This window comes from Crinia signifera, chromosome 5 (assembly GCF_055691185.1).
Source record: "Crinia signifera chromosome 5, ASM5569118v1, whole genome shotgun sequence".
Lineage (NCBI taxonomy): Eukaryota > Metazoa > Chordata > Amphibia > Anura > Myobatrachidae > Crinia > Crinia signifera.
Genome location: NC_139221.1, coordinates 205,807,341 through 205,834,722, shown reverse-complemented (window position 1 = coordinate 205,834,722; position 27,382 = coordinate 205,807,341). Strand labels below are relative to the sequence as shown.

Below are 27,382 nucleotides of genomic sequence, written 5' to 3'. Positions count from 1 at the left end.
CCAGAAGTGGGATACTGCCTCCAGAGAAATACACGCTACCTCATTAAAAACGATACCCTTATGTCGACAGGTGGCAGTCGACACACCACTTACAAATAACTGGATAAGACATATATTGGTGTCAGTCACTCTGATTCAAGAATCAATATCATGCTGCAGGAAGGTGTTTGACTATATGTATTGGCTCCCTGGCGTATTATACACCGCCAACCAACCGGCCTTCCGGCTAACACACAGTGTGTCGACTGTGATAGTCAACACATGACCTCATATCTCTGTCACCAGACACAGTAAACTATCAACCCACTCTAATTTTAAAGTGACAATACGGTATGTTAAAAGTGTTTCGAGTGTGCCACATAACTATCCTTGGGGCCACAGCAAATTTATTCACAGAGGCCTAACAGCCAATATACAGTCAGAAAAGGATTTAACCCACACATGAGAAGTGTTGCACAGACTGCATAGCATTTACCTAAATACCATATGATCATTTTAGACGACACAGAGTCGACTGAAGAAATTTTGCCTAAACCACAGAGGTATAGAATTCTCAGGAGGTTGCTTTTCATCCCACGGGAACTATAACCTGATTTGGGGATTTACATATATACTTGTCCGCTGCACGGCTCCAGACACAGCCTCTTAAAAGAGGGAAAATAAACACAGACACAGTACCAACCTAATTATTCATTTCCTGGTGCTGACACACACGTGGAATCTGAGATAAACCTGTTAGATATATCAGTGCGATACGAGTAGGCCACCGATTTTAAATAAACACACCTATCCTTCCCCTTGTATTCACATTTAAATGTTACATGTGTGTTTGTCATATTTCGCTTAGTTTTAAGTAATTATCTAATAAAGGTTAAATTTTATTTCAAAAATATAAAATTTTATTTCATTTAAGGACCTAACAGGTGCACCCGATAAGGACATACTTTCTCTCTCTTTTCTAATTAAGCTATCTCAAAATTGTCCAGTGGTTACACACCTCCCATAGAAAACACAGTGAAGGCTCACGCCATTTTTTGAAAATTCAGGGGGGTCCGAATTTCCTCCAAAATACAATGAGGATCCTGTGCGGATGACCACCTCCCCTTTTGTTGCTCTTACTGAAAAAGTGATTCACCCTATTCAACGGGCAATATTCGCCGATGGCGAAATGTGAATGACGGACAATTCGCCGTCTGATAGTCACCGCAATTCGCTGTGGTTTTTCAATGGGTTTTTCAAAGTGATTCACTGTGAGTGTATTCAATGATCAGATGGCGAATTGCTTTCTTAGTGTCACTGTGTAGCAATCGCCATCTTTTTATGGTGAACTGGAATGTGAACTTTTAAAGTAAAGGTTTTTTTTTTTTAATTTGGTGTAAAAAAATCAGGAATTGTGTTATGTGAAGGGGCATGCTATTTTTATTTATGTGCTTACAGCACATGCATATACTGTATATTTAATAATTATTATTATTTTTTTACACATAACAGCCAGCAGGGGGCCGGGAGCCGAGAGACTCTCATTAGATATTCATATATTCACTGCTCTCTATCATTACATATGCACGATTGGGAGCAGCGCAAGCGCCTCCCTACCCATGTCTACCGGGGGGCAGCTTCTGCTGCCTGTGTCCCCGGGAGCCCTGCTTCTGCCCCACAGTGTCTGGTGCAGACAGGGAGGCTTTCATCTCCCTGTCTGCCGCTGTCCCCAGGCTAGCTGCGGCATTCGCCGCAGGGGTTACAAATCGCTGTCAGGGGCAGCGAGCCCCTGCGGCATTGAATATGGTGACAGGGAGGGCTGGCAGCGAATGCTCCAGCCCTCTGGAACACGGCGACTGTGCAGCGAATCCTAAACAGGATTTGCTGCACATGCCGAGTATTCTCATTGAATACTGAAGAGTGAGTTACATGCCATTGCAGACACAGGAGGCTGACTACTTTACATGGACAACTGAAGCACAGGACTTGCATTAATTGCTAAACATACTGGCTACTGTAAAATGTGTTCACATAAGGCTGTTGGAAATTTCATATATTGTATGAATATCTGTATGTAGGAAACAAGTGCTTTCCAATATACTGTACAAGTCTTTTGAAGGCAATGGCCTAAAACATGAAAGGAGGTTTCTTTGGAAAAATGTTGGGTGCTAAAAACGAGAAGGCAAACATTGGGGGATACAATTTGAAGTTTACAATAGAATAGATTCTAAGAAAAATATGCCTGAGCAGTAATATATTTGTCATACTTTACCTCCTTGAAGAAATTTCATTGGATGGACTATAGCATGATATCTGTCGATACTGAGAGAGACTAAGACATAGGTAGATGCATACAAAAGGACAACCTAAACAAAGAAACAAACACAATAAGTTATTCAGTAGAATATTAAAATTACTTTAATATAAAATGCAACTCTTATCCTACTGAATATTTTCATACTTGACATTACAACTACTACTTCAATGAAGATTTTCGGCATGTGCAGCGAATCCTGTTTAGGATTCGCTGCACATTCACTGCGTTCCGGAGGGCTGGAGCATTCACTGCCAACCCTCCCTTTCGCCCTATTCAATGCCGCAGGGAGCCCGGAGATGGAAGTCTCCCTGCCTGCACCGGAAGGTGTGGGGGGGGGGGGGGGGGGAGAAGGGCTCCCCGGGACACAGGCAGCACAAGCTACCCCCCAGGAGAGCTGGCAGCGGACACGGGTAGGGATCCGCTGCCCTCCTCCCACTCATATGAAATGAGCGGGAGCAGTGAAAATATGAATATGTAATGAGCAGCTCTCGGCCCCCTGCTGGCTGTTATGTGCAATTTTTTTTATATATATATATTCATGAATAAAAATAGCATGCCCCTACACAGGAAAAAATTACTGATTTTTTTACACCAAATTAAAGAAAACCCTGTATTTTAAAAGCTAACATTCCAGTTCACCTTAAAAAGATGGCGATTGCTACATGGTGAGCCACAGCGAAAATCCAGCTGAAAGCAATTCACCATCCTATCATTGAATACACTCATGGCGAATCACAGTGAAAAACCCTTTGGAAAACAGCAGCAAATTGCGGCGAATAACAGACAGTGAATTGGCCGTCATTCACTTTTCCAGTCAAGAATTCACCAGGGAGCACGAAATTAAGACACATTCGCTGTGAATATCGGCGAATCAACATCATTGAATACTGCCCTTAGTGTTGATAATTCTATCAAAATGTATATATAATAGTCATTAAATAACATATTATAACATACCCTCCAACATGAACCATTCCATTAGGTACAAAATGCTCTGTTCCAGGACTTCCCTCTTACTTATATGATTGACACACCTTTCTTATCTATTTACTAGATCAACACAGGTGACAGCAATCATATATTAAGAGGGAAGTCCAGAAGCAGAACATTTTGTACCTAATGGAGAGGGTCATGTTGGAGGGTATGTTATTAGTAAAAAAAATGAATATTGATAAGATCACTCTTCAATGACTTTGGGTATTCCAACAGTGGACAGGCAGACAAAGTCCCAGTTAGAAGCATATATGTACTGCATCTAATACAGGTTGTAGATACATGAGTTCCAGAGCTTAGGCAGAAAGCATGATCAAAAACAGGACCCTTTCTTCATACATGTGCAAAATAACCTGCACTGATCCTGGACCTCAGTGCATTCTTATTGCAGCCTGATGCTCAGTACTTACTGTAGCTGGGCATTGCATATTCTTTTGACAGTTATTTTGCTTTACCTTGGAGAATAAATCTTTGGGCGTTGGAAACCAATGAAAGCTGATCAGATATCAAGATTATTTACCTTTAATACAAAGATGTCAGCGCTTAGGATGAATTAAAGTAGGAAAATAGGTTAAAGAGGAATGCCAAACAAGAGGATGAGGTGGCGTGCTAGATTATGAGTAAATGGATGGAATTTGGTTGTAAGAAAAATATAGCAACATTTCTAAGATGGGTGCACAAGAACTGCAAGAGAAATTAAGTATAAAGTATAAAACAGGTTGGAGTAGAAGGTGACATCAATTATGTGGGGTAAGAAGACATACATTAGGAAATGATGGTGCTGTTGTTGATGTGGAGATTTGACTGGCAGTGTCTTAGATCTGCGAGTGCTAGTGAAATCATTCTGCCCCACATGCAATCTGCAAATGGATTTTTAACCAAAACATCCATTCACATGCCTGTGGGGAGATTTGTGGTGCATGCGGTGCATGTGGCAGGTGGACCTTTGTGCAGGCGGCGGGCAGTGTTTAGATGACCCACAAAGCTGCGCTTAATCAGAATGAGGGCCATTGTGGACATTCATTCTTACTGCTCTATGGATCCGGAGTGTTTATCTAATGTTTTTCAAAGTATTATATTTATTAAAACAGGCGCCACTGGAATACAGCAGTTGTTGAGCTGTTTGCGTGCTGGACTTTCTTTTTTTTAACTTTGTAATCTTGTTAAATGATTAGTGATATCTCACCATTTTCTGTTTTGGGTTGAGGTGCAAATGTACTAAAGGTTCTGAAACTCAAAGATTTTGACTAAGTGATTTTGCTTAGTCAGAACCTCCCAGTCTCTGCCGGAGATAAGCCGGCAGCTATCGCCAGCAGCAGCCCGATTCCGACTGTCGGGATGGACAGCAATGCTGTCAGATTCGGTCTATCATTTTCTATGATGCAGTAGAGAAATGATAGCTATAATATGATTGGTTGCAACATGGGCAACATCCCCACCTTTCGCTTATAGAACCTTTAGTAGATTTACACATGAGTTTAGCATTTTCCACATTGCTTCTTAACCTTTACAATGTAATTTTCTATATGCCTGCATGTTTTTGTCATTATGCCTTAATATTAAACTGTTGCCTTATGTGAAACCATTTTGAGGTTTATCATATTCCTGCTTCTATTGAAATACTTTCCATTAGTTGACACTATTGAAGTCTATTGGTGTCAACTTTCTGGATGGATAGGCCTAACCTTTGAATATTTCACATGTTGACCAGACAAGTTACATTGCAGGCAGTGGGTGATATCGTTAAATGTCACCCATTAATAGTAACTACTGTATGAATTTTTGATTATGCAGAAGTTGCAATCAGGATGATCCCTTCCACTAGGGTTATGCGGAAAGTGCTGGTCACACTCGGGTGTCACCGTTCACAAGGTGAACCAAAGTGCCGACTCCTTCTCAGCGATAGAAGCTGGCTGCTGCAATGTAACATTACATGGAGTACTGGCCCCTGTTGCAGTGTGGTAGAGAGCACTGGATTAGCTGGTTCCAGGTGCAGCCCAGCATCTCTGGACCACTGCAGTGAAGAAAATGGGGGTCAATCCAGCAGAGCTACATCCCTATCTGTGAGACCACACCTACCACCAGTGAGGCTACACCCTTTATACACTGTGTATTGTCACCTCAGGTATCAATAAAGGTCACTGGACCCTTCCCCTAGTAATGTATTGCCTGGAAGAGTGTTAACCATGCAATGCACAGCCTTAAGGTGCCCATACGCGGTGCAATTGCTGGGTGCGATGTGATGCGCGCTCCCATCACACATCTCATCGCACAGCTTTGTACTAGATCTCGTCTCATCTCAATGCAAAACCTATGCAATGTGATGTGATGCAATCTAGTCCAAATTGTATACAATAATTGTACCATGTATGGGAACCTCATGAAATGAGTTAAAGACTTTAGACAGGCATGTCCAAACTTGTGGCCCTCCAGCTGTTGTAAAACTACATATCCCAGCATGCCTTGCCGTCGTTTTAGCATTCCTTTATAGAAAAACTGTGGCAAGGATGTGTAGTTTCACAACAGCTGGAGGCCTATTGTTTGGACATGCCTGCTTTAAGCTGTTGTAAATTATTTGATATCAGTAAATTACCCTCAAAAGTTTTACCTGTAGGTATCGTACTATTCTGCAAACAATATCTGGGGCCATAAAATTGCCAGTAGATCTCCAAATGATATCAGTCATAATGCTTATAGCTCCTGTAAGACCATCTAGAAAAAAAAGTTAAAGTAATGAATACATTATTTATGGAAAAGTGCAGCATATACTATACAAATCCAAACAACATGTATTTAATGTGGATGTAACGTGTGGAAGTTACTTAGAACTAAAAAACAAATAGCTTTCAGAAACAACATTTTGTGGGTGCCTATTAGTTTTGTTTTTGTCTTTTACGAAAAAGTGGTGAAAATGGACACAATTTAACCAACAAAGTGGCAAAAACACCTGGATTGGTGTCAAATTTGCTGATCCAAATGTTTTTCGCCACCTCACAATTTTTCGCCTAGTCAAAGAATCGGTCCTCTAATTGAATAGGGACCCCATTCACCCTTAAACACAGAGAGATTTTTCACCTAGGCAAACCTAATTGAATGCCCTATATATATCTGAATATGATACATGTGCTGAACCCAAACTTTCCTATTCACAGTTATTTAGCGATGTGTGTCTGGGCACATTATCAATCCAAGAACGCAGGGACAGTGGTCCCATAAGCAGCTGTCCCAACAAGCCCTAAAATATACACTTTTCTCCCTAATATTGGCTGCAAAAGTTTATAATGCCAGGTTCTGTGCCAGCAGTGTTAATGTATTTGCATAATGTGAGGGCTGGAAGAGGTGGTGAGAACCAAATAAATACCTCTTCACACTTTGGGCAGGATGTAATACAAGGCGAGGCTGGTGGCTGTGTAGGATCCCGGCCAAACTCAGACATGGTTTTGCCTAGTAAATTATTGCCCCTTTAGAAAAATCTCTGAATTTGGCCATCATTTCATATTATGGGCCTAATTCAGACCTGATCGCATAGCACCATTTTTCTCAAATGGCCAAAACCATACTGCACATTTTGCACTGCAGGGGGCAGATGTAACATGTGCAGAGAGAGTTAGATTTGGGTGAGTTACTTTGTTTCTATGCAGGGTAAGTACTGGCTGCTTTATTTTTACACTGCAGTTTAGATTTGAGTTTGAATACACTTTACCCAAATCTAAATCTCTCTGCATGTTACATCTGCCCCATCTGCAAAGCAGCATGGTTTTTGTCCAATTTGAGAAAAATTTGCTTTGCAATCAGGTCTGAATTAGACCGAACATCTAGCACTTTGAGTTTACTTCTCATAGGTAGATGGGGGCAGACTTATTCTAATGATATCATTAGTTCCCTCAGTCAAGCTCCAAAAACTGTTAGTTTATCTTGAACTCAGAGGCACTGGGTATGCTTGGAAAGCATAGATGGGGTAATCCCAACCTAGATGATTGAATAATCATTAATACTATTTGAAACAGTATAACAGCATCCTGATTGCCCTCACAACGCAGCAGCGGGACTTCAAATACATCTGGATTCCAATGCCAGAATGACGACAGCCGGGATCCTGATTGGTATGTATGCAGAGCTAGCTAGCGGGTGTCCAGGGAAGGGGAGATTAGGTTTAAACACTAGTAGGGATGAATCTGTGTTAGGTAAGACTGCAGGGAGGAGGGGTTTGGTTTAGGCACCTTCAAGGGAGAGATAGGGTTAGGCTGTGTGGCTGGGGGGTAAGTTTAGACAGCAAGGTGCAGGGTTATGTTTAGGCACTAGTGTGGATGGTTAGCATTTGGCTGCAGGAAGGAGGGCTATAATTAGGCTGCTAAACGGAAGGGTTAGGGAGGTAGGGGAGATGGTTGGGGTGCCTTCCGAGGCCCTGGCAGCATTTTCACTATCGGTAATATGTCCGATAGTAATATGACCGCCAGCATCCTAAACGTCTGTATACCATATTTATCCCAGGTAGACTAGGAGAGAGATAAAGAAAATGCAAATAAAGTTCCGACCAACCAGCTCCTGTCATTTTTCATGTAACATGGCAGTTAGATTAGATGTTCATTTATCTTCTCACCACTTTATTTCTATCCACTGCTTAGTAGACCCTTTGATTTCATAGTACTAGACTGCATCTGATGACTAATTGCTCATCTGGAGTTATAATTCTGAGTAGTGCTTTTTGAATATTACAACCCTTACAGTTATTCTCCTTAGACAATGTGTTGTATTTAGTCCTGTCCTGAAGTGCACCTGGATTTATGTTCTGAGCCTTCTCTGCAAAGTGTATCTGCTTGTTTCATTTGGAAAGACTGTCACGACCCCTAAATTTTCAGATATATACTTGTGAATATTTTAACTCTTTGGCATTTCATTATAGTGCTGTTAATCTGGAGTACACTGAGATCTAATAATGTTTTGATGCTTATACACTTGGAAATATTAAGCAACATTTCTCTACAGAAGTTATTTATGCATGCAGAAAACTTGTCTCAGTTTATTTCTATCTTTAGTGTGGAAAATCCTTGTGCATTTAATAACATATAACAATGCTACATTTATACATCTACAGGTATATACAATACATGTACTTATATGCAAGGGTTCCGTTACTTCTCAGCAAATTCTTATATTGCTTGGGAGAATTGTTTAGGAAAATATTTATATGTGCTATTGGAAGCAATGGCGTAACAAAGGCCCCTCAGACCCCGCAGTCTGGAGTGAGAGTGGGCACCGGGGGTCACTAAGGCTATAAATGCACTGCACTGCCTTAACCCGCTGCTTCCCGTCACCATCGGGTCTGTGGCCAGGACCCACAGATCTACTTATCTGCTTACAATGTTAAATGCACCCCAATTATCAACACCACCCCCACTATCAACGCCAACCCGAAGCGTGGTGAGCGCAGCGAGTCCGCGAGGATACATGTAAAGTAATACATGTAAAGTAATCTGTGTCCCCACGTGGGGTTCGCTGTGCTCGTCACGCTTCGGGCTCAGTGGCTCGCTGCGCTCACCACACTGTCTAAGATCAATTCCACGCCGACGTGGACAGTGGGGGTATGAAAAGGTCGGAGGACGCGTACTGCCCCCCTTGCTTCGGGTTGGCATTGATAGTGGGGGTGGCGTTGACAATGGGGGTACATTTAACATTGTAAGCACCCGTCAGGGTGCTTGTACAATTAAAAATTGCATCGCATTGGATGCATCACATGCCGCTATATTGCATGCGATGCGATTGTATAAGATGCAGGAAACAAGTACCTCCATTTCTTTAAAAAAAGAGTTTTTGTCATATTAAGCTTGCATTACTTAGAGTAAAAGTCCCGGTGGCTGCTGAGTACCAGTGCACAATTGTAGTTTTGTAAGTTTAATTGTAAGTTGTAAGTTTAATATCGCAGCACGCATTCATAGCAAGAAGCTTCGTAATAAGCTCCATGGAACAAATAGAGAATGTGTTTTTGTAGTGATGGAAGTAACACCACATAAATTATCCAAATCTTATAATTACAATCCCTTCAAAGAATAAAGGCCCATACAGACTGGGTGATGTTGAGCTGAAAGTTGCTCACTTTTGGCTTTTGAGCTACTATCAGCTAAAAATCGCCCAATGTATATGGCCTGACGATAAGAGCTGAGCGTTGATACAGGCTCATTATTGCTGGCCGCCGCCATCCACCAGCTGGATTTACCAGCTGAGAGAACCACTTTCCACAGTCTCCTACTGTGGAAAGTGGTTCACCCCTGTGAATATTGCTGGGATGTGGGTAAATCGCTCTGTGTGTATCGCTCCCAGTGATGAAACGCTTTTTTTTGCATGATAAATTATTTTGAATTAGAACCTAAGCAGAGCTACATATAATTTATTACACTAAGGCCCTCATTCCAATCCATTCGGTCCTCCGCGTTTTCGCACGGGGGACCGATGGTTAGGACCTGCGCATGCGCATAATTAGTTGTGCGCATGTGCAGGCCTTCTGTGCAAGCCGCCCATCCTGTCTTCAGCCAGAAGCCCCTCATATGGTTGCAAGGGGATATGGCAGCAGGAGGGTGTGTGTGTGTGTGTGTGGGTGGGGGGGGGCGGGGGGCATTCGAAGGGACAGGCCCTCTGGGACTCGGTAAGCTGTGAGCTTCGTAGCTTACGTCAACCAGAATGATGTCCAAACTTTAATGAGTTATCTATATAAAGCTAAAGAGAGCTGTCATGTTTTCTATTACACTAGTGTATTGAAACAAGAAAAAAAATAGCACAGAAACATGCTGCAGAGAATCATGTAAAAAAAAAAATACAAGAAAAAAGTAAGAAATAAAACTAAATGGCTGGGTTTGTCTGGAAAGTAAGTTCAAAAACTATTTATTGAACTTCCAGATACATAGGGTAAGATTTAATAGGATGAGATATTCAGAAAATGAGAGATTTGGGAAGAAATCTCCAGTTTTTTTAAAGCGGCAATTATTTACACTGTATAAATGATTGCCGCTTTAAAAAAACTGGAGATTTCTTCCCAAATCTTTCACTTTCTGGGTTAATAATCTTTGAAGAATGACCCCTGTGCATCGGTACATGTCTGCCAAGTTTGGTGCAGGCATTAACTGGAATGTCCTTTAGTGCCCTTGTCTCGGCCATTTCTACTTTGTCTACAGTCTGAAAATGGTGTTCTATTAGGCCACATTTAATCCTATTTAATCCGCATTTAATTCTAAAGGGGCTCGGCCTATGACTCCCTGCCAGTGCTTCCAGTTACCTTCTGGAGTAAGGTTGTCAGGCATTCTGAACCACTGTTGTCTAGCAACAGGCAGACCAGGAAGGATTAGGGCTGCTGCAGCTGCACTCAGCTGTAATCAGTTGCTAATTAGCTGCCTGGCCTTTTTAGTCTCTGGCTGGTGACAGTTCCTGTTCCTGTGAACCTGCCAGTTCTGGTGTCCCTGCGTGTCTGAGATCTTGCCTTGTGCTCCAGTCTGTCCCAGCTCCCCTTCAGCCCAGATCCTGCTGTGAAGCTACCATTTAGGGCGGTTCTAACCTTTTCTCTCTGGTTTTGCATTATTGCATCTGTGTTTGCAAACAGTCTCCAGCTTAACTATTATAACATCTTATGCATTGCTGTACCTGTGCTTGCAAACAATCTTTTGCCTAGGTTATTTATAACACTTTATGAATTGTTGCATCTGTTTTTAAAAACAATATATTATTAGTTGCTTATAACATCATATGTAACTTTGCTTCTATTATTTAGTTGCTTACAACATCATATGCATTGTTGCTTCTGTTATTTAGTTGCTTACAACTTCATATGCATTGTTGCTTCTGTTATTTAATTGCTTGCAAGATAGGCATTGTTGCTTCTGTTATTTAGTTGCTTACAACATCATATGCATTGTTGCTTCTGTCATTTTAGTTGCTTATTATACCTTTTGGATTGTTGCACTCTGCCTTGTGATTACTTTAGTAACACACCTGGTGCACCGTGGCACTTTCAGACTGTGATTTTCTGAGCACTTACCACAGTGTACAATTTCTCCTGCCCAGCCTCCAGTAGTCACTTTGTCTTTGTGGAAGACCTGGGGCATCTGAGTATGGGGTGGACCTAATTTACCATGGAAAGGTAGCTGCTAAAGGTGAAGTCTTTGGGTGCAGGAGACTGGAGGATTGCTGGGCAGGGTGAAAATTGCATGGGCATGGCCAGAGGCCATTCAGTCATTTCAGCCCTGTGTACCGGTGTGACAAAGGTTCCCTGGCTTTGCAGTTTCCCTTGCCTAACCTACTGCTGTTTCTGTCCAGTGTTCCACAATCACCGTTACCCAGTCTCTGCAGTATCCTTCAATCCCTTCAATCACAGTGTTCTTCAATATCATCCTGCAAATCTTCATCGCAAGTCTTTACAGTATTTCTTCAGCCTTATCTTCTAAATCCCAACCCTCCAGTATTCTTATCATTGTATTCATACCACAGTCTTCAAGTCTTCAAGTTATTCTATACAGACTTTATTCTCCGTTTAATATTACTACATTAATCCAGCTCCATTTCATCTCCAGTACCAAAAAATAGATTGCTGCACTAAGATTGAGATCCTTATTTATAAAGTTTTTATTGTTTTATCAATTTAGGATAATTTACCCAGAAAGAGATACAGTATGTGTAAAAAAATCAAATATTTGATACTAACTCATGAAAATAGCAAAATGAAATATACAACAAATCATATAAAATGTACAAAGAAATGAAACAAAAATAATTTAAAAAGACATAAAATCATTCCACTCCTATCTGGAGTGTATATATATATATATATATATATATATATATATATATATATATATATATATATATATATATATATATATATATATATATATATAGGTAGTCAACCAATGATGTTCGTTTGATTAGTAAAGTTGATATAAAGCATATATTGGATGCAATGAAGGATGAAGCTTTAATCAGTCCATACAGATTAGTAATGCAAATCTGTTAGTAAATCATAAAAGTCAGATTAGGAGAAATGGGTTTGTATTATAATTACCACTACTTCATAGTAACAATGTTACTTGTTATTTCTTCATATGAACATAGCTGTGGATCAACAGGTGGCCACCTGGATAAGATTAAGATACAATGTTTTTGTCCCCGGCCTGGATAGCACTTCCAGTTCTGCCTTATCAGGCTTGGTGAGTAGTGGGGGCACCTCTTGTCCACAAGCAAAACAATGGTGGGTGACCAAAGCATTTCTCCACCTCAATACCGATCAGCGGCTTCCTCAGAGAGTATCTCCTGTACCCTCCACCATTATCAAGTATTTGTATATGCAGAGAAGAATAAAAAATGAAATGGTGCGCTATAAACAGCTGCTGGCACTGGGTTGTCAGACCCCAAAAAAATGAGATACAAAATAGAAAATGTGCCAGCGCTGGCTGTACCAATGATGTAGACAAGACGGTTCTCAATTTAAAACAGTGATTTAATGATTAAATATAAACATGTAAAGCCAATATAATGCACATAAAAATATATATAATAAAATACAAATATGTAATCAGAAATAAGCAATATGAAAAAAATATCACAGGGATATTGGATATGTAGTTGGGAGCTCCATATAAATGGCTTGTTTTTTAGATGATTATTGGTATAATTGTGTATATTACCATCCAATGTTTTCTGGTAAAGTTTGTATAGCCAGAAGTAGGTGATGACAAGAGTCCTGAAGTGCCCTTGATTTGCAAGGGCTCAAACCATCCTATTAGGCGTCTTCTCCTTGGATACTGGAAAAGTTAGGAATAATGCAGATATCCCAATAATTGTAATGGTCCAGAAGAGTCAGGAAAATTATGGATGTCGGTGGGAGGATAGACAGGTCACTTGGAAAGATGGATCCATGGATCAGCAATCATTAAATAAGATCAACGTGTTGCCCCGGATAATCTATGTCCGGCTTCCTCAGGAGCATGTGTGAACTGGGAGCTCAAAACTCAGTTTATATAGCAGTGAGTTAATTGCTCATTCAAATCACCTGTATGTTGGTGCTCATATTCAAACACAGTAACTACTTAAAGACATGTAATAATAAGAGAACCGTCTTATGGTTAAAATCTCCAACAATCTAGGAGGCAGTTTATATTGTTGGCAATTAATTTATAATATGGAATAAAGGGATAAAATATGTAGAAATACTAAATGAATCTTTGACCTCCCGGTCACGTGCCCCGGAAATAAGATACACAAAGAAAAGACACATAATTTAACCGATCAATTAATAGCTCTCCTTATAGGAGTTCATGTGTAGGTCTCAATGCGGTTTGAAACACATAAATGAAACAATAGAATTAAATTCAGTTTTGTAAAACTATAGTTTATGTTCTTATATTTTATTTTGTTATTCATTGTCTTTCGATTATGGTTTATATATAATTTTTAGCCCCTAATTTTTTCCTAATTTTCTTCTGGACCATTACAATTATTGGGATATCTGCATTATTCCTAACTTTTCCAGTATCCAAGGAGAAGACGCCAAATAGGGAGGTTTGAGCCCTTACAAATCAAGGGCACTTCAGGAATCTTGTCATCACCCACTTCTGGCTATACAAACTTTACCAGAAAGCATTGGATGGTAAAATACACAATTATACCAATAATCATCTAAAAACAAGCCATATATTTTTTCATATTGCTCATTTCCGAATTTATATTTGTATTTTATTATATATATTTTTTATGTGCATTATATTTGCTTTACATGTGTATATTTAATCATTAAATCACTGTTTTAAATTGAGAACCGTCTTGTCTACATCATTGGTGCAGCCAGCGCTGGCACATTTTCTAATTTGTATATGCTGGCCCGTTTCTCACATCATTGCCAATATGATTATTTAACTGTACTGGAAGAGGTTTTTCATTAAACCTTATAAACATTATCCAAACCCACCATCACTTCCTCAGTTCCTCCTCTCCTGCCAGTCCCACAAAACCCCCTAAGTGTGACACTAGCTCTTGCCATTGCACATCTTGGATTTGCTTACTATTGCTGGTATGCAAACCAGAAGCTGTCATCTTCTCTGACTAGAAGATACTTCTGGGAGTCACTACCCAGGAGCAGTCGCAGCACCACTTGCTATGTGCTATAGACACAGGCTTGATTGAAAGGTTAAAATTAACCAGACGCCCTCCCCTCCATAAATTCCTTACCCCCAGCCCCAGGGATATATGCTAACCTATTTACTAACCCCTTCCCAACCCCATAGACCTTAACTACTCTCCAGCCCACAGTACATATACTCTCCATCCCACAGTCTGCCCGCAGCCGAGAACCATCCAATATTGAATATATTTCTGTGTATGTGTGAGTGTGTGTTTGTGAGGGAAGGAGTGGGAGTGCGTTTTGCGTTTGTGTGTCTTCTTATTTCTAAGTGTTGTTTTTGTGCAGGAACTTTGCCTGCAAGTGAAGGTAGTGATATCGGGTTAGATACCTGCTGTAGATGCTGATCATGCTCAGTTTCATGACGACGGTGTCTCCGTTGGTGCACCTGGCAGGACATCAGGTATCCCACAGCCCACACTGCAATATAATCAAATATCAGATCTGCCATTTTTGAACAAGCAGGGAAATGTGGGTGTGCTTAATGGCCTTTTCTATGGCACACATTTGTGCCTGGGATTATCTGTAGGCAAGTACTGTATGTGATTGTTTGCAAATGGTTTTTTTTTGGAGTATTTTTTTTACAACTTGTACAAGAATACGCCTAGTATACAGTATGTTCGTATTTTGAAATACGACTTGATAGTAAATTTCAAAATTACATTGGAGTAATGTAAAATTAAAGGTGTATTCTTTCGATGGCGTATACATTCGTATTCGTAAATACAAATAGGAATGTGCCATTAATACGAATACAATTTGCCATATTTTCGGCATAGTAAATGCAGAGAATACGAATACACCTAAAAAAATATTTATTTATAGAAATACCCCTATTTTAGGCGTATTTTCATTAGTAAATTTCCCCCCGGGGCATATTCTTTTAATGGCGTATTAATACGTATTTAAAAAAAATATATGAATACAACAGGTTGTTACAGTCATAAAATACAAAATAATAATTTCACATTAGTAAATTACAAAAATATGAATACGTGCCCGAATAAGAATACGACTTGCTTAGTAAATTTCTTCCATTGGCCCTTATTCAGATCTGATTGCAGTCCAAATTTGTTCTCAAAATGGACAAAACCATGTGCACTGCAAGTGGAGTAGATATAACATGTATAGAGAGAGTTAGATTTGCGTGAGTTATTTTGTTTCTGTACAGGGTAAATACTGGCTGCATTATTGTTACACTGCAATTTAGATTTCAGTTATAACACACCCCACCCAAATTTATCTCTCTCTGCACTTGTTACATCTGCCCCACCTGCAGTTTCATTATCATATGCTGAGGCCATTTTTTATCATTTACGCTCATTACAGTCCAACATTAGTATCATTATTATCTATAAAAAAAAAATAATTAAAAATGCAGTATTCAAAAATACAGTAAAAATACAGAAACATTCTTATGATTTTGTACTTTTCTGCTAGTTTTAAAAGTTGTTTAAACTGCTTATTGTCCATTCTATTTAGGTTTCTTTAAATTCTCCCCTTAATGTTGGTTACAAATATCACCTTGTAAAGTATGTATTCATTTGTACTGAGAGACTTGATTGGAACTACAGGATACTGCAGTGAATTTTGAAATAAATCATGGTTGCCTGAACATAAAAATTGGATAAACATTTTTATGTGTTTACAACTCATTGAAGTAGGAGTTCTTTAAAAAAAAAAAAAGGAGTAAATGAGTCTGTATATGGGGACTAATTCAGCTTCAGCTGCAGTTTTGCGAAGAATTGCAAAACTGCAAATGTTTCTTCCAGCACTCTGGGAGGAAAGGGCACCCAGCACAGAGCAAAGGCTGCTGAGTATGTCGGGTCCCTTCACCTGATGCAATTACAAAATGTGGACCATTCCCAAAAATGCCTGGCCATGCCTCTGTTGTCTAAGTCACTCCCACCCAACACTGCGTGGCCTTCCCTCCACCGTCTCCTACCATCACTAAAGCTGTGTACACACGGGGGTGATTTCAGCACATATCGCTGGCAATATGGTCGCTGAGCGACCATATTTCCAGTGATTTCATGTGCTGTGGGAGATAAATCGCCGGGAGCGCGCTCCCGCTGCCAGCACTTCATGGTCACTGGTCTCAGGAGCATGCTCCTCCGATTATGGCTAAAAATTGCTGGTTGCTGGTGCACAATGCACTGTGCACCAGCAACTAGCGATTTCTAGTCAAAATTAGGTATACCCCTTTCACATTACAGCTAAAACACGGTATATTGCCAATTTTTTTAAGGGGATTTAAAACGGTTCTAGCTGTAATGTGAAAGGTCCGGAGTGAATTTACTGGTTTTAATTAGTGAATTCACTGGTTGCTAATTATATATTCTGGCGTATAATTGTTGAACCTGGACAATTCCTTAGCATTTGATAGAGTTTTCCAGGAGTCAGTGTTAAGCACATTCTCTTCCTAGAGATGTATTCTAGGAAATCAACAAAGGGTGATGAAATAAAACATCAGGAGATACTGTACAGGAATATTGGATATATATCTTTAGCGAATCCTGTAACTGTTTTATTGACGTATTTACTGCTTAATCATATTTTCGCAAGCTTCCAATCAAGTTGGCATCAAACTCAATTGCCATTACCAATTAATGGGGAAAGTGTCACATATATATAACCAATCTTTTTGCCATACTTTGTATGTCATTTTTTATGAATTTATATGTGTGTCCTATTGTCTGCAACAGCTTTTCAGCTTTTTAATGTATACTGAATAAAAGTTAAATTTTACACAAACTAAAGAGTACCCCCCAAAAAAGAGTGCTTGTCTCTCCCCTTTTTTTCCCAGAGGGGAACACCGCCACGTGAGTCAGTGTCCATAAATACCTTTAAGTTTGGACGATTAATATTGTGGTATTTATCCATACATCATACCCAGTAGCTAGTGCACAGCCTCTCCTGCATCTCCCCTTCCTCGTTAGTCAAAGAAACACAGGAGTGTCAGAATAAAAAGGTTGGGAGTGACAGGGAAAATGCATGCGTGCCTAGGAAAACACTAGATGTGGCAAAGCCTGTTAGGGGAGTGTTTGTGACGTCAGCTCCAGCAAGGATATGCTGTTTTCCATGGCACCACCAAGTAAAGGCCTGATTCAAACCTGCTTGCTAGGCTGTATATATTTGCAGCCTAGTAAGCAGGTAAACGCCTCCCCTCTGAATGCCCTCCCCCAAGTATAAGTTCTGTTGCTTGGCTATGCATATGACACATGACCTATCATAAATACATCTTTTTTTATTAAGAATCAGTCACAACCAACTGAAAGATTTTCCAAGTGATCATTCCCTGATCACTTCAGCTTTAAAACTGTCTCTATGCTATGTCTACTTGGCTACCTAAAGCATTATATTGTATTTCAAAAACCACATATTTCCCTGCTTTATTAGCCACAAACACCCCTCAAATATCTCTCATGACAGCACAATTTTGTCCTTTTCCCGAGCACCCCAGGCTTAGTCCCACAATGGTCTCCACTTACTGCTTTATGATTCACACCCAAGTTATTTCCCAGTCCAGTCCTTGGGAATATTTGCAGAAGATGCTATCAACTTAACATACCTCCAAACATGACCCATTCCAGGAAGGACACAATGCTCTGCTCCTGGATTTCCTTGCCAGTGGGTGTTACAGAGCTGGGGCTGCAGCACAGGCCAAGCTTCAAATAGTTTCAGTAAGTTAGTCTTTTCTTATACTGTATATGATATTGCATACCTCCCAACATGACCCTCTCCAGGAGGGACACATTGCTCTGCTCCTGGGCTTTTCGCTTAATTTTTGACTGCCATCACCTGTTGTAAAACACCTTTCTCATCACTTACTCTGTTCAAAAACAGGTGATGGCAATCATATATAAAGAGGAAAGTCCAGTAGCAGAGTAATTTGTCCCTCCTGGCATGAGTCATGTTGGGAGGTATGATATTGTAATAATAAATATAAAATTCCACAGTTCCTTTATTTTACTAGTATTATAGATTAATGAACTGCCTAAAGAAAGGTGTTACTATTATCAAGGTTGAGATAATAAAAATGTGAATGGAAAGGCATATATTTAATTAAAGCTTGAAAGATCAACACAATATTTAATATAAAGAGATGTCATGATGAAATTATAATCGGTGACAAGTTAAAAATACCATATAATTGTAAAATATTTGACAGTTACAGTACATTATTCTCATCACTTTAGAAGATCGATTGAAAAATGAATTGCTTTAAACTTATAATTAAATATCTAATTACTGTTAGAACCAGCCTGCTGTTGCCAATTTACCACAAATCTAAGCAAATACTTTAAAGGTTTCCATTTGTCAGCTGATTTGTGCACCTGAGGTAATTATTGTAGGACTGTTTCATTGGGTTCCTTTAGTTTTAAAGTAAGGAAGTTTCTGAGTTGACTACAGGTGATAGAATACCAGGGCTGCCAATAGGGGGGTGCTGTGGGCTATCCCAGGCCCTAGCCTCTGGAAGGGCCCAGGCAGCTCATTTTGCCACTGCAAACCCCCCAACTGCCTCCACTGCGCTCAGTGCACTGAACAAAGCAGGTCCAGGAGCGCAGGCTTCCTCAACCCAGGACGCTGGTGGCCAATTAAAATGCTGCACCGTCTTTTGAGCCAATCAGAGCTTGCATACCGGCAGCCACTCTCATTGGTGAGCTCTGATTGGATCACCAAACGGTGCAGCATTTTAATTGGCTGCCAGAATCCTGAGTTGAAGAAGCCTGCGTTGCAGGATATCTGGGCTGTCACTTAACCTTGGTATTTTTCTTGTTATCCTTACAGTTTTATATTGTCTCTGACCATGCTATGACTCATCTCTTTTATGTTTACCATTAGTTATTAGGCACCTATTGATCCACCTCATAATAACTGGAGATGATTCATAGGTGGATATCTGGTGTTGTGTATATTACTAGTTATTTGGTTTCTGTATTTTAATTAAACCACTGGGTAAATTATTTGTGCCTGGAACTGAAGATCAGCTATTTGGTTGATAGTCATGAGAGTTTTCAGGTCCCTAACCCTAGGACGTGGCCTAACTCACTGACGCTGACTGAAGGCTTTCACCAGGTCACCCTCCAGCTACATCGCTACTCAGCCTTGATAGTAACACCGAGTGCCTCTGGTTACACTGCCAACAGCTGCATCATCCTGCCTGCCTCGGTGAATCCACATCACGCTGATCCTATTGCGGAGACCTGTAGTGCAGATGACACCTCCAGCTGGCTGCAGATGCCGGGAGACATATCACAGATGATGCCGGTGATAACCCCCATGTATGTGAGCATATGCTTTCATTTAACTGTATAAAAATGTACTTTTACTTACTGGTGCGCCTTTCTGTGTACTCTTCTTTTCAATAAGTGAATATCTCAGGATTGTGGTTGATCCGGACAAAGATTTAAAGTGACAGCATACTACATGGACAATCATATAATACTGGTTTGCGCCCTGAAGAAGCCCTGAAGAAGCCCTGAAGATGCTGATCTGCGAAGCGCGTGCCTGCTAGCGGTGCGCAGGCAGATTCAGCACTCTCATCACTTTATTATTTTTCATACCGATGTAATTTTGATTATGTGTTCATGAGTGGACCTAAGCATACAGCCCTTGTAAGGGTAGTTGGCTTAGTACATGGTGTTATCCCTTGAAATACTTATGGAATGCGTCCGGATGGCACCATGCTAACCATTGAAGCATAGGTGACTGACGGGCGGCCGGCGGCTCTAACAGATCCCGCTGTGGGTGACTCCTCACTACCATTATTGTGTGTTCAGACTGACTGAGATTATTTACCCCACTAGTGGGAACCTAATATAAGGAATCAATAATAATTATTACTCGGTCAGCCTTGGACTCAGGTATGAGGGGTTCATAGAGCGCATATACCCTTTCCGGCACCTATGTTATATCTTTAACACTAATCACTGTAACACCACACATCACTCCCCAATAAAGATTCAGCCCGGTTGCATATACATTAATTGGGGTACTAGTAGTGAAATAGACTGTGTTATTTGCCTGCCACCTTCTTTTTAATTATGTGTATTTTCCTACTATAACTACTGTCTGTGCTTGTTTATTTTATATTTCGCAGTTTTTTATCATTATGACTAATAAAAGTAAATTTTTATGCTATTCATTAGGTGCACCCAAATAAGAGGACCTTCTTTCTCTCACGTTTTCTTTAATGCACATTCTCATGTCCTAGGGTTGCACACCCCCTGTTCCTTGTTGATATTGGACGATACTAAGATAAGGGGGTCCTTCATATCGATTAAAGTCTTGTGCGACTGACACCCTCCCCTTCAGTGTAAAGAGAGGCCTTCTGGCAGTGCATCTCATCCCTGCAATGCTTTTGCATCAGGACTGACCTAACACTGCAAACAAAGGTGTCCTCCGTGCACACTATCTCTATTTTCTATCAATGTGTCCAGCTTTTCTCTCACCTCCTGTCCGCTCTAATGAAGACGGTAGGCAACAGAAAGAATTGGGCTCACCATGCTTTTCTTTATCTCTATCCTGGATACTCATTCATGTTTAAAACATTTGAATTTGCATATTATTACAATTTACTGTTATAAAATGTAATCTGGTTATATACTGTATGGTAAATACAATTGCAATCAGCAGGAATGGATATCAGCCGTAATAAGCATATATAGGTGTGCACACATTGAGTCTTATGGGTGCACAAGCACCCCCTAATGCTGTGCCCACCCTTGAACACCTCCCTACCAGCAATACCTTTTACCAAATACTTTTGCTTTTTAGAACTGTATTCCATTGAAAGAAGCGCTCATCAATCATTTATGTGTGTTTTGCATTGTTTCTTGTACCAGACCATTGTCATATCACTACATATCATCCATATATCTTTTTTACTTTATTTACATGTATTATTATACTGAGAGACAATTTATATTGTAGAGAGTAACAATAGATGATGGTAGACACGCCTGATTGGCGCTGTTAGACACACCCAATGGGCGGTGTTATACATGCCCAAAATGTGGTGCTAGGCACACCCCTTTGACGGTGCACCCCCTAATAAAATGTGCTATGCCTGCCTAAGTAAGCATCCTAATATATTTCTAAATTAATCTATAGGCTGTCACTTATGGACACAGAACATGTCTAAAAAGTGCTATTGAGGACTTGCTCTACCTTAACACACTTACTGTGTACTACATACTGTATAAAGAAGAAAAATAACACCAAGACTGCTACAGCAAATATATGCATAATTAATTATTTAGTAATATAGTATTTTAATATTTCTATATTTTCTCTCTGTAAATACTATACACTTTCACATTGATGCTGTCTAAATGTTGTGTATGTCTTTGAACTTTATAGCCATTACATTTTAAAAAGAATGGAATTAAAAGTTATGTTTTAATATTCTTTATTAATATCCATCGTGATAAAATTGTGCCCACGGGGCCTGGTACTGACGGGGGAATCACGGGGCCTGGGACTGACCTTCAGTCCGGGCCCCCCTCCTCCCTGAGTACTATTACTTACCCTTGTTCCTGCACGTCTTCCACTCTCTGCGTGCATCTCCTCGGGAGCACACTCTGCACAGTGTAGCCTGCAGAGCGCAGAGCCCCTCTGTGACCTTGGCTTGGCACTGCAGGTTGCAATGTGTATTGTTCGTGTATGGCTGGGGGGCCGCTGGGTGGGGGAGGTGGTGTGTGGCTGCGGGGGTGGGGGGTGGCACCATGCCACTGTGGGCAGCTGCCTGGGCCCCTCCAGAGGCCGGGGCCCAGGACAGCTGTACCCACAGAACCCCCCTGTCTGCGGCCCTGATTGTGCCTCAAAAATAGCACAGACCTGAGTCCGACCTGGGTCACAGTGCTATGTGAATGGGGTATGAAGCTGGGTCCGAATCTGGAAATATCCGAGTTCAAAGACCAAGGTCCAACCAGGGATTTTGGTGCAAAAGGGGTATAAGTAGACAGAACAGTCACAAAAATGCATTATGCAACAAAGGCTATTATAATACAGCTTTGATCTAAATTAGGGTTACATGTAGTATTAGATGGAAGACTAGTTTTGTTATTTTACAAGACGTCAGTAATCAAATAATTCTAGGTTTACCTGGTTCTCAACTGCCAGCTAGTTATAGTGTATATATATATATATATATATATATATATAAAGTGCCTTCTCAGGAGTGAGTAGAGGGGGTATGGATCAATAGGTCACCAGCATTATGGTAGACAAGCATTAGGTCTACACCATTTAGGTTGACATGCATTTAGGTCGACATGGGTAAGGTTGACAGGGTCATTAGGTCGACATGGGTAAGGTTGACAGGGTCATTAGGTCGACATGGGTAAGGTCGATATTGAAAAAGTCAACATGGTCTTTTTTTAACCAGAATGTCAACACACCCAACATAAACACTAAAACGTAGCACCGCATCCCCTTGCATGGCTCGCTACACTCGCCATGCTTTGGGCACGGTGCTTTGCTGCACTCTGCACACTAGTTATTCTCCCACCACGCCCTAGTGGATGGTAGGGCATGAAATACCGCCTGTTGGCACATTTTTGTTAAAAAAAACCATGTCGACCTAATGACCCTGTCGAACTAACCCAAGTCGACCTAAAGTCATGTCAACCTTTCTGCATGCTTACCTTAAGTCATGTTGTCCTAAATGCATGTCGACCTAATGGTGTCGACCTAATGCTTGTCTACCATCATGCTGGTGACCCAATGACCGTATCCCGTAGAGGAAACTCAACCTATGCTGAGGATGGAAACTGTGCAGATGGAGACTCACAGGATGGTATATACAGAATGTATCATATGTATCCCCTATATGAGAGTTATGTTTATTCTCTCTCTCTCTGTCTCTCTCTCTCTCTCTCTCTCTCTACCTCCCTCCTATATCATTTGTGCAATCTTTTTGACTAAGAATATCCTAAAACATTTAAGCATATATAATAACTTTTGAGTTTAATATTAAAAGGTCTTGGAGTTATTAATTCTAATATGGTATCAAATTAGTAAAATAGTACATTTGCTTTATGAATATGAGAATGATATAAGGAAGAGGAGAGCAAACTCCCCTTTAAACTCATATACTTCTAAAGTAAGATCCAGAAAGTTCAACTGATATTGAGGTAAGGCGAAAATTTCACAGCAATATTATCTGCATTATTTCCCAGTGACCGCACACCTCCCAGCCTAATTGCACACCTGAACTATTTTGACCAAAACCTCTACATTACTGTATATTGAAATATAATTACAGTAATATACAATGTAAGTTTTGATCAACTATTCAGCTGGAAACGCCAAACTAATATTTAATAACAAAGAGCCTAAACCAATTATTGCTTAGTCGTAAAATATATGTTTCATTTATTTGTTTTTATATTCAATGAATTATGCAGCTGCTTCAAATGCTTTACATTTTTAAATAGACCAGGATGGGGTCTCTCACAGCAAATATTCACATGGCTTTTAAGTACCCTGTAAAAATAGCACTCTGTATCTAATGGTATGGCAGGTACATTTTTATTCTCATCACATTTAGAAAATGATTGCATTCATGTGCCTATATTTATAAAATTGACCAATTGCATGACTGGAGTCACTGTAGTTTACAATTGAGTCCTGTATTTTTTTTTCACTCACAGTGATAATCTAATTTTATACTGAATAGCAGCTGGCGCACAAAGATGTCTGAGATCCATGTTCCACTGCTAGATGAAAGGTAGAAAATGTATACTTAACTGGGGCTAAATTGGACTTCTGAGGAAGGTTAAGTATGAAAGTGGAGAAAAGTTAAAAGATAATAGGGAAGGGATCAGAACAGTGTTAATCTATGCCTGGATCCCTAGGTGTTTAGGTATTTTGGGCCTCCTCCATGTAAATGTACATCTCCATGTCAAATTCTCAGGCAGACGTTTGAGAAGCAAAACTTGTGCCATTTACACTTTCAGTATTTATACCCAGTTGAAATAAAGTCTGCTGTCCTCTTTTCTCACAGCACAATCCTTTCTTTTCATCAGTTATAGGCTGAATTTGATGGACTAATGTATTTTTTTTAATCTCACAGACTATGTTTATATAGTTTTGGAATCCTGACTTGTGCTTGTACATTTGACTGCCATTTGTTCTGCGGGGCCCCTAGATTTTAGCCTAGTCAGCTTCATGGATAATATGGCCTTAAAAGTGGTAGTGTTCTTGTATCCCCTGGTACTTACACTAACTCCAGTGGGTGTTATCATGCAGGTGGAGAGTTTACCTCCTAGAGGTCACATGTCTTTGGCCCATTCCTTCATTGGGTGTCTGTTTCCCTGTTGTGGACAGCAGTGACGGCTGGGCCTCTGAATCGGCCCTGGAATTTGTGCATGCATCGGGGGCACACACATACCTGTTACAGAGTCATTGGCGAAGCTAATGCATGCACGAGTCCGGGGCCTGGCCATGCAGCACGTCTGTCTCTCCTGGATATGTGAGTCCAGCTTTGGAGGTGGCATTCACACAGCTAGAGATCCTGGAAACTGCGCTGTGCTAATTGCTGGACGCGCTCCAGTCTGGTCTCTGACGTGTGGCAGCTTCTGGTGCATCCTTTCAGCAGCAGCGTTTCCTAGGCAGTTGCTCGGCAACCAGAGACACCCAGGGATATCACGGCCGGATTACTCCTTCTGCTTCTGCGGTTGCCAGGCAATGGGGGATGCTGGACAAGCGTGCATAGCCACAGCTGGGTAATCAGCACTGTGAGGGAGCTAGTGCTGGCTGCTCCCCTGGTGATTGCCCAAATAGACCTTTATAATGGGTAAGTCCAGCAAAGCCCCGCCAGTAATAGCTTCTGCCTAGCTATTTTTCCTGCCTCAGTTCAGCCCCACTTAGTTCTGACTTTTCTGGTTTCATGTCCCTGGAGTCTCCATTCACCAGCTCTGGTCCGGTTCCGGTAACCGTAAGTTCTCCATGCTGGAGACCTGGTTTAATTTTGGTTACTTTATTTGAGTATCCATTTATTGGACAGTGGGCCTTATTCTAGTTCATTCTTTCTGACAAAATCCTTCTTAGATGGACAAAACCATGTGCACTGCAGGGGGGCAGATGTAAAATGTGCAGAGATAATTAGATTTGGGTGAGTTATTATGTTTCTGTGCAGGGTAAATACTGGCTGCTTTATTTTTACACTGCAATATAGATCTCACTTTGAAGTAAAACCCCACCCAAATCTAGGGCCTTATTCTGGTCGGTGCGTACATTTCCGAATACTTTCGGATGGCGTTTTTTAGCCGTCTGCGCATGCGTGGGGAACGCTATGCGCATGTGCCACGCATGGTCTCCGTATTTGTACTCACTAATACGTACAGAAATGTGCACCGCAATCACTCGGGAAATATGGGCGTATTATGGGCGTCATTCGGAACTACACAGGGGCGTACTTTCAAAGTGGGCTAAACTGGGCGGAAACATGGGCGGACACGAGGGAGTGCACTTATTTTGGTAGGCGTGCATTCGGACAGCACACCGAATGCACGCGAACAAAAAGCCTAGAAATATGCGGTGTCCACAAGTATTGCTTTGCGGACACCACTCGGTCATGCGCTAGGCAATCGGAACGCCTAATCACTACAACCAATGTCAGCTGAACACAATACAATCCACTCCTTTACTCATTACTCATTAATTACACGCTTGTCACTGCTTCAATTGGAACCATTGCAGCTTAAATGGAACATTACTAAACACACACATATATGCTGCACTTTTCACACACTTTTACACTGCAAATAATGGACACAACTTAATATTAATAATAGAAATACACATGTCACTTCTACATGTATCAATTAAGCCACACATTTGGGGGTAAAAAAACAACATTTATTACAAGAACTTATTAAATAAAATGGAAACCGTAACAAAATAAAAGGTACCATGCCAGGAATAAAAATAAAAAATATATAATAAATACATGCATTTTTTACATACATAGCCACAGCAGAATCATTAGGAACACATCAGGTGGCTTCACAACAAAAGTATAGCACCAACACTTCAAGTACAGCAGACAGTAATGCTAGCCGAAAGAGGCCAACAGGGGAACCAAACATGACATTCGAAACGAGGGCAAATGTGGGTACCCTCTGCACGGAATTGGACACAGGAAGCTGACACACACAGCTCAATGAAAGATTTGGGAAGACATAAGGGTGGAGATTAATGCGGACACAAGTTCATCTTCGGGCACGTTTGCCCCTGGCAGGCTCCTTGCCACGTGCAGCAGCTCTTCGGCCACGGCCACGGCCACGTTCAGATGATGGGCCAGGTGGAGCAGATGCTGGTGAGGGGGGGGGGATGGTGTTCCCCCTCTGCCAGCAGGGAGTGCTGATGGTGGGAATGCACCAGAAACGGATGACAATAGGACCCTATTGCTGGCATCTAGCTCCACCATAAGGTCATTTTGGCACAGGGCTTGATCAGCCAGCACCTGCAGGCTAGCAGCAATTGATTGCTGGGTGGCAGCCATAGCCTGCAAGCTCCCAGCGATAGTCTGCTGGCTGCTGACCAAACCCTGCATGACCTCCTCGGTCCTATGCATCCGCTCTGATGCCAAGTCTCCCTGCTGCTGAATATGGGAAAGCACCTGCACCCACCTGTCGAATTCAGCCTCGGGAGGTGGCTGCTGCTGCTGCACGGGCCTGGTACTGGTGGCAGGTGGCACAGACTCCTCAACCTCAAGAGATTCTGGCCCAAGCGGTGGGGATGCTGGTGAAAGAGAAAATTACAATTACAACACATTCCATGCAAAATTAGGACCAGCTACTTATGGCATGGCAAATAATTACCTTCAATAAAAGAAGCCATGACTTCCGCTGGGGACTCGCTGTCAATGGTGCTCACCCCCCGGACCTCCTCTACTGCAATGCAGCACTCTGCCATCTTCTCCAGGG

The 27,382-nt window shown here is 41.1% G+C and overlaps 1 protein-coding gene across 3 annotated transcripts in view; it reads right to left on the bottom strand.

The window, feature by feature from the left end:
• NPSR1 (neuropeptide S receptor 1) overlaps positions 1-27,382 on the bottom strand; it is a 271,339-nt gene that overhangs the window by 116,017 nt on the left and 127,940 nt on the right. For all 3 annotated transcript variants that reach the window (XM_083186322.1, XM_083186321.1, XM_083186323.1), the window contains exons 3-4: positions 5,898-6,001; positions 2,252-2,345 (exon numbers count right to left, since the gene is read on the bottom strand). In XM_083186322.1, the coding sequence (XP_083042448.1) occupies positions 2,252-2,345; positions 5,898-6,001 (198 nt within the window). The remainder of the gene's footprint in view (positions 1-2,251; positions 2,346-5,897; positions 6,002-27,382) is intronic.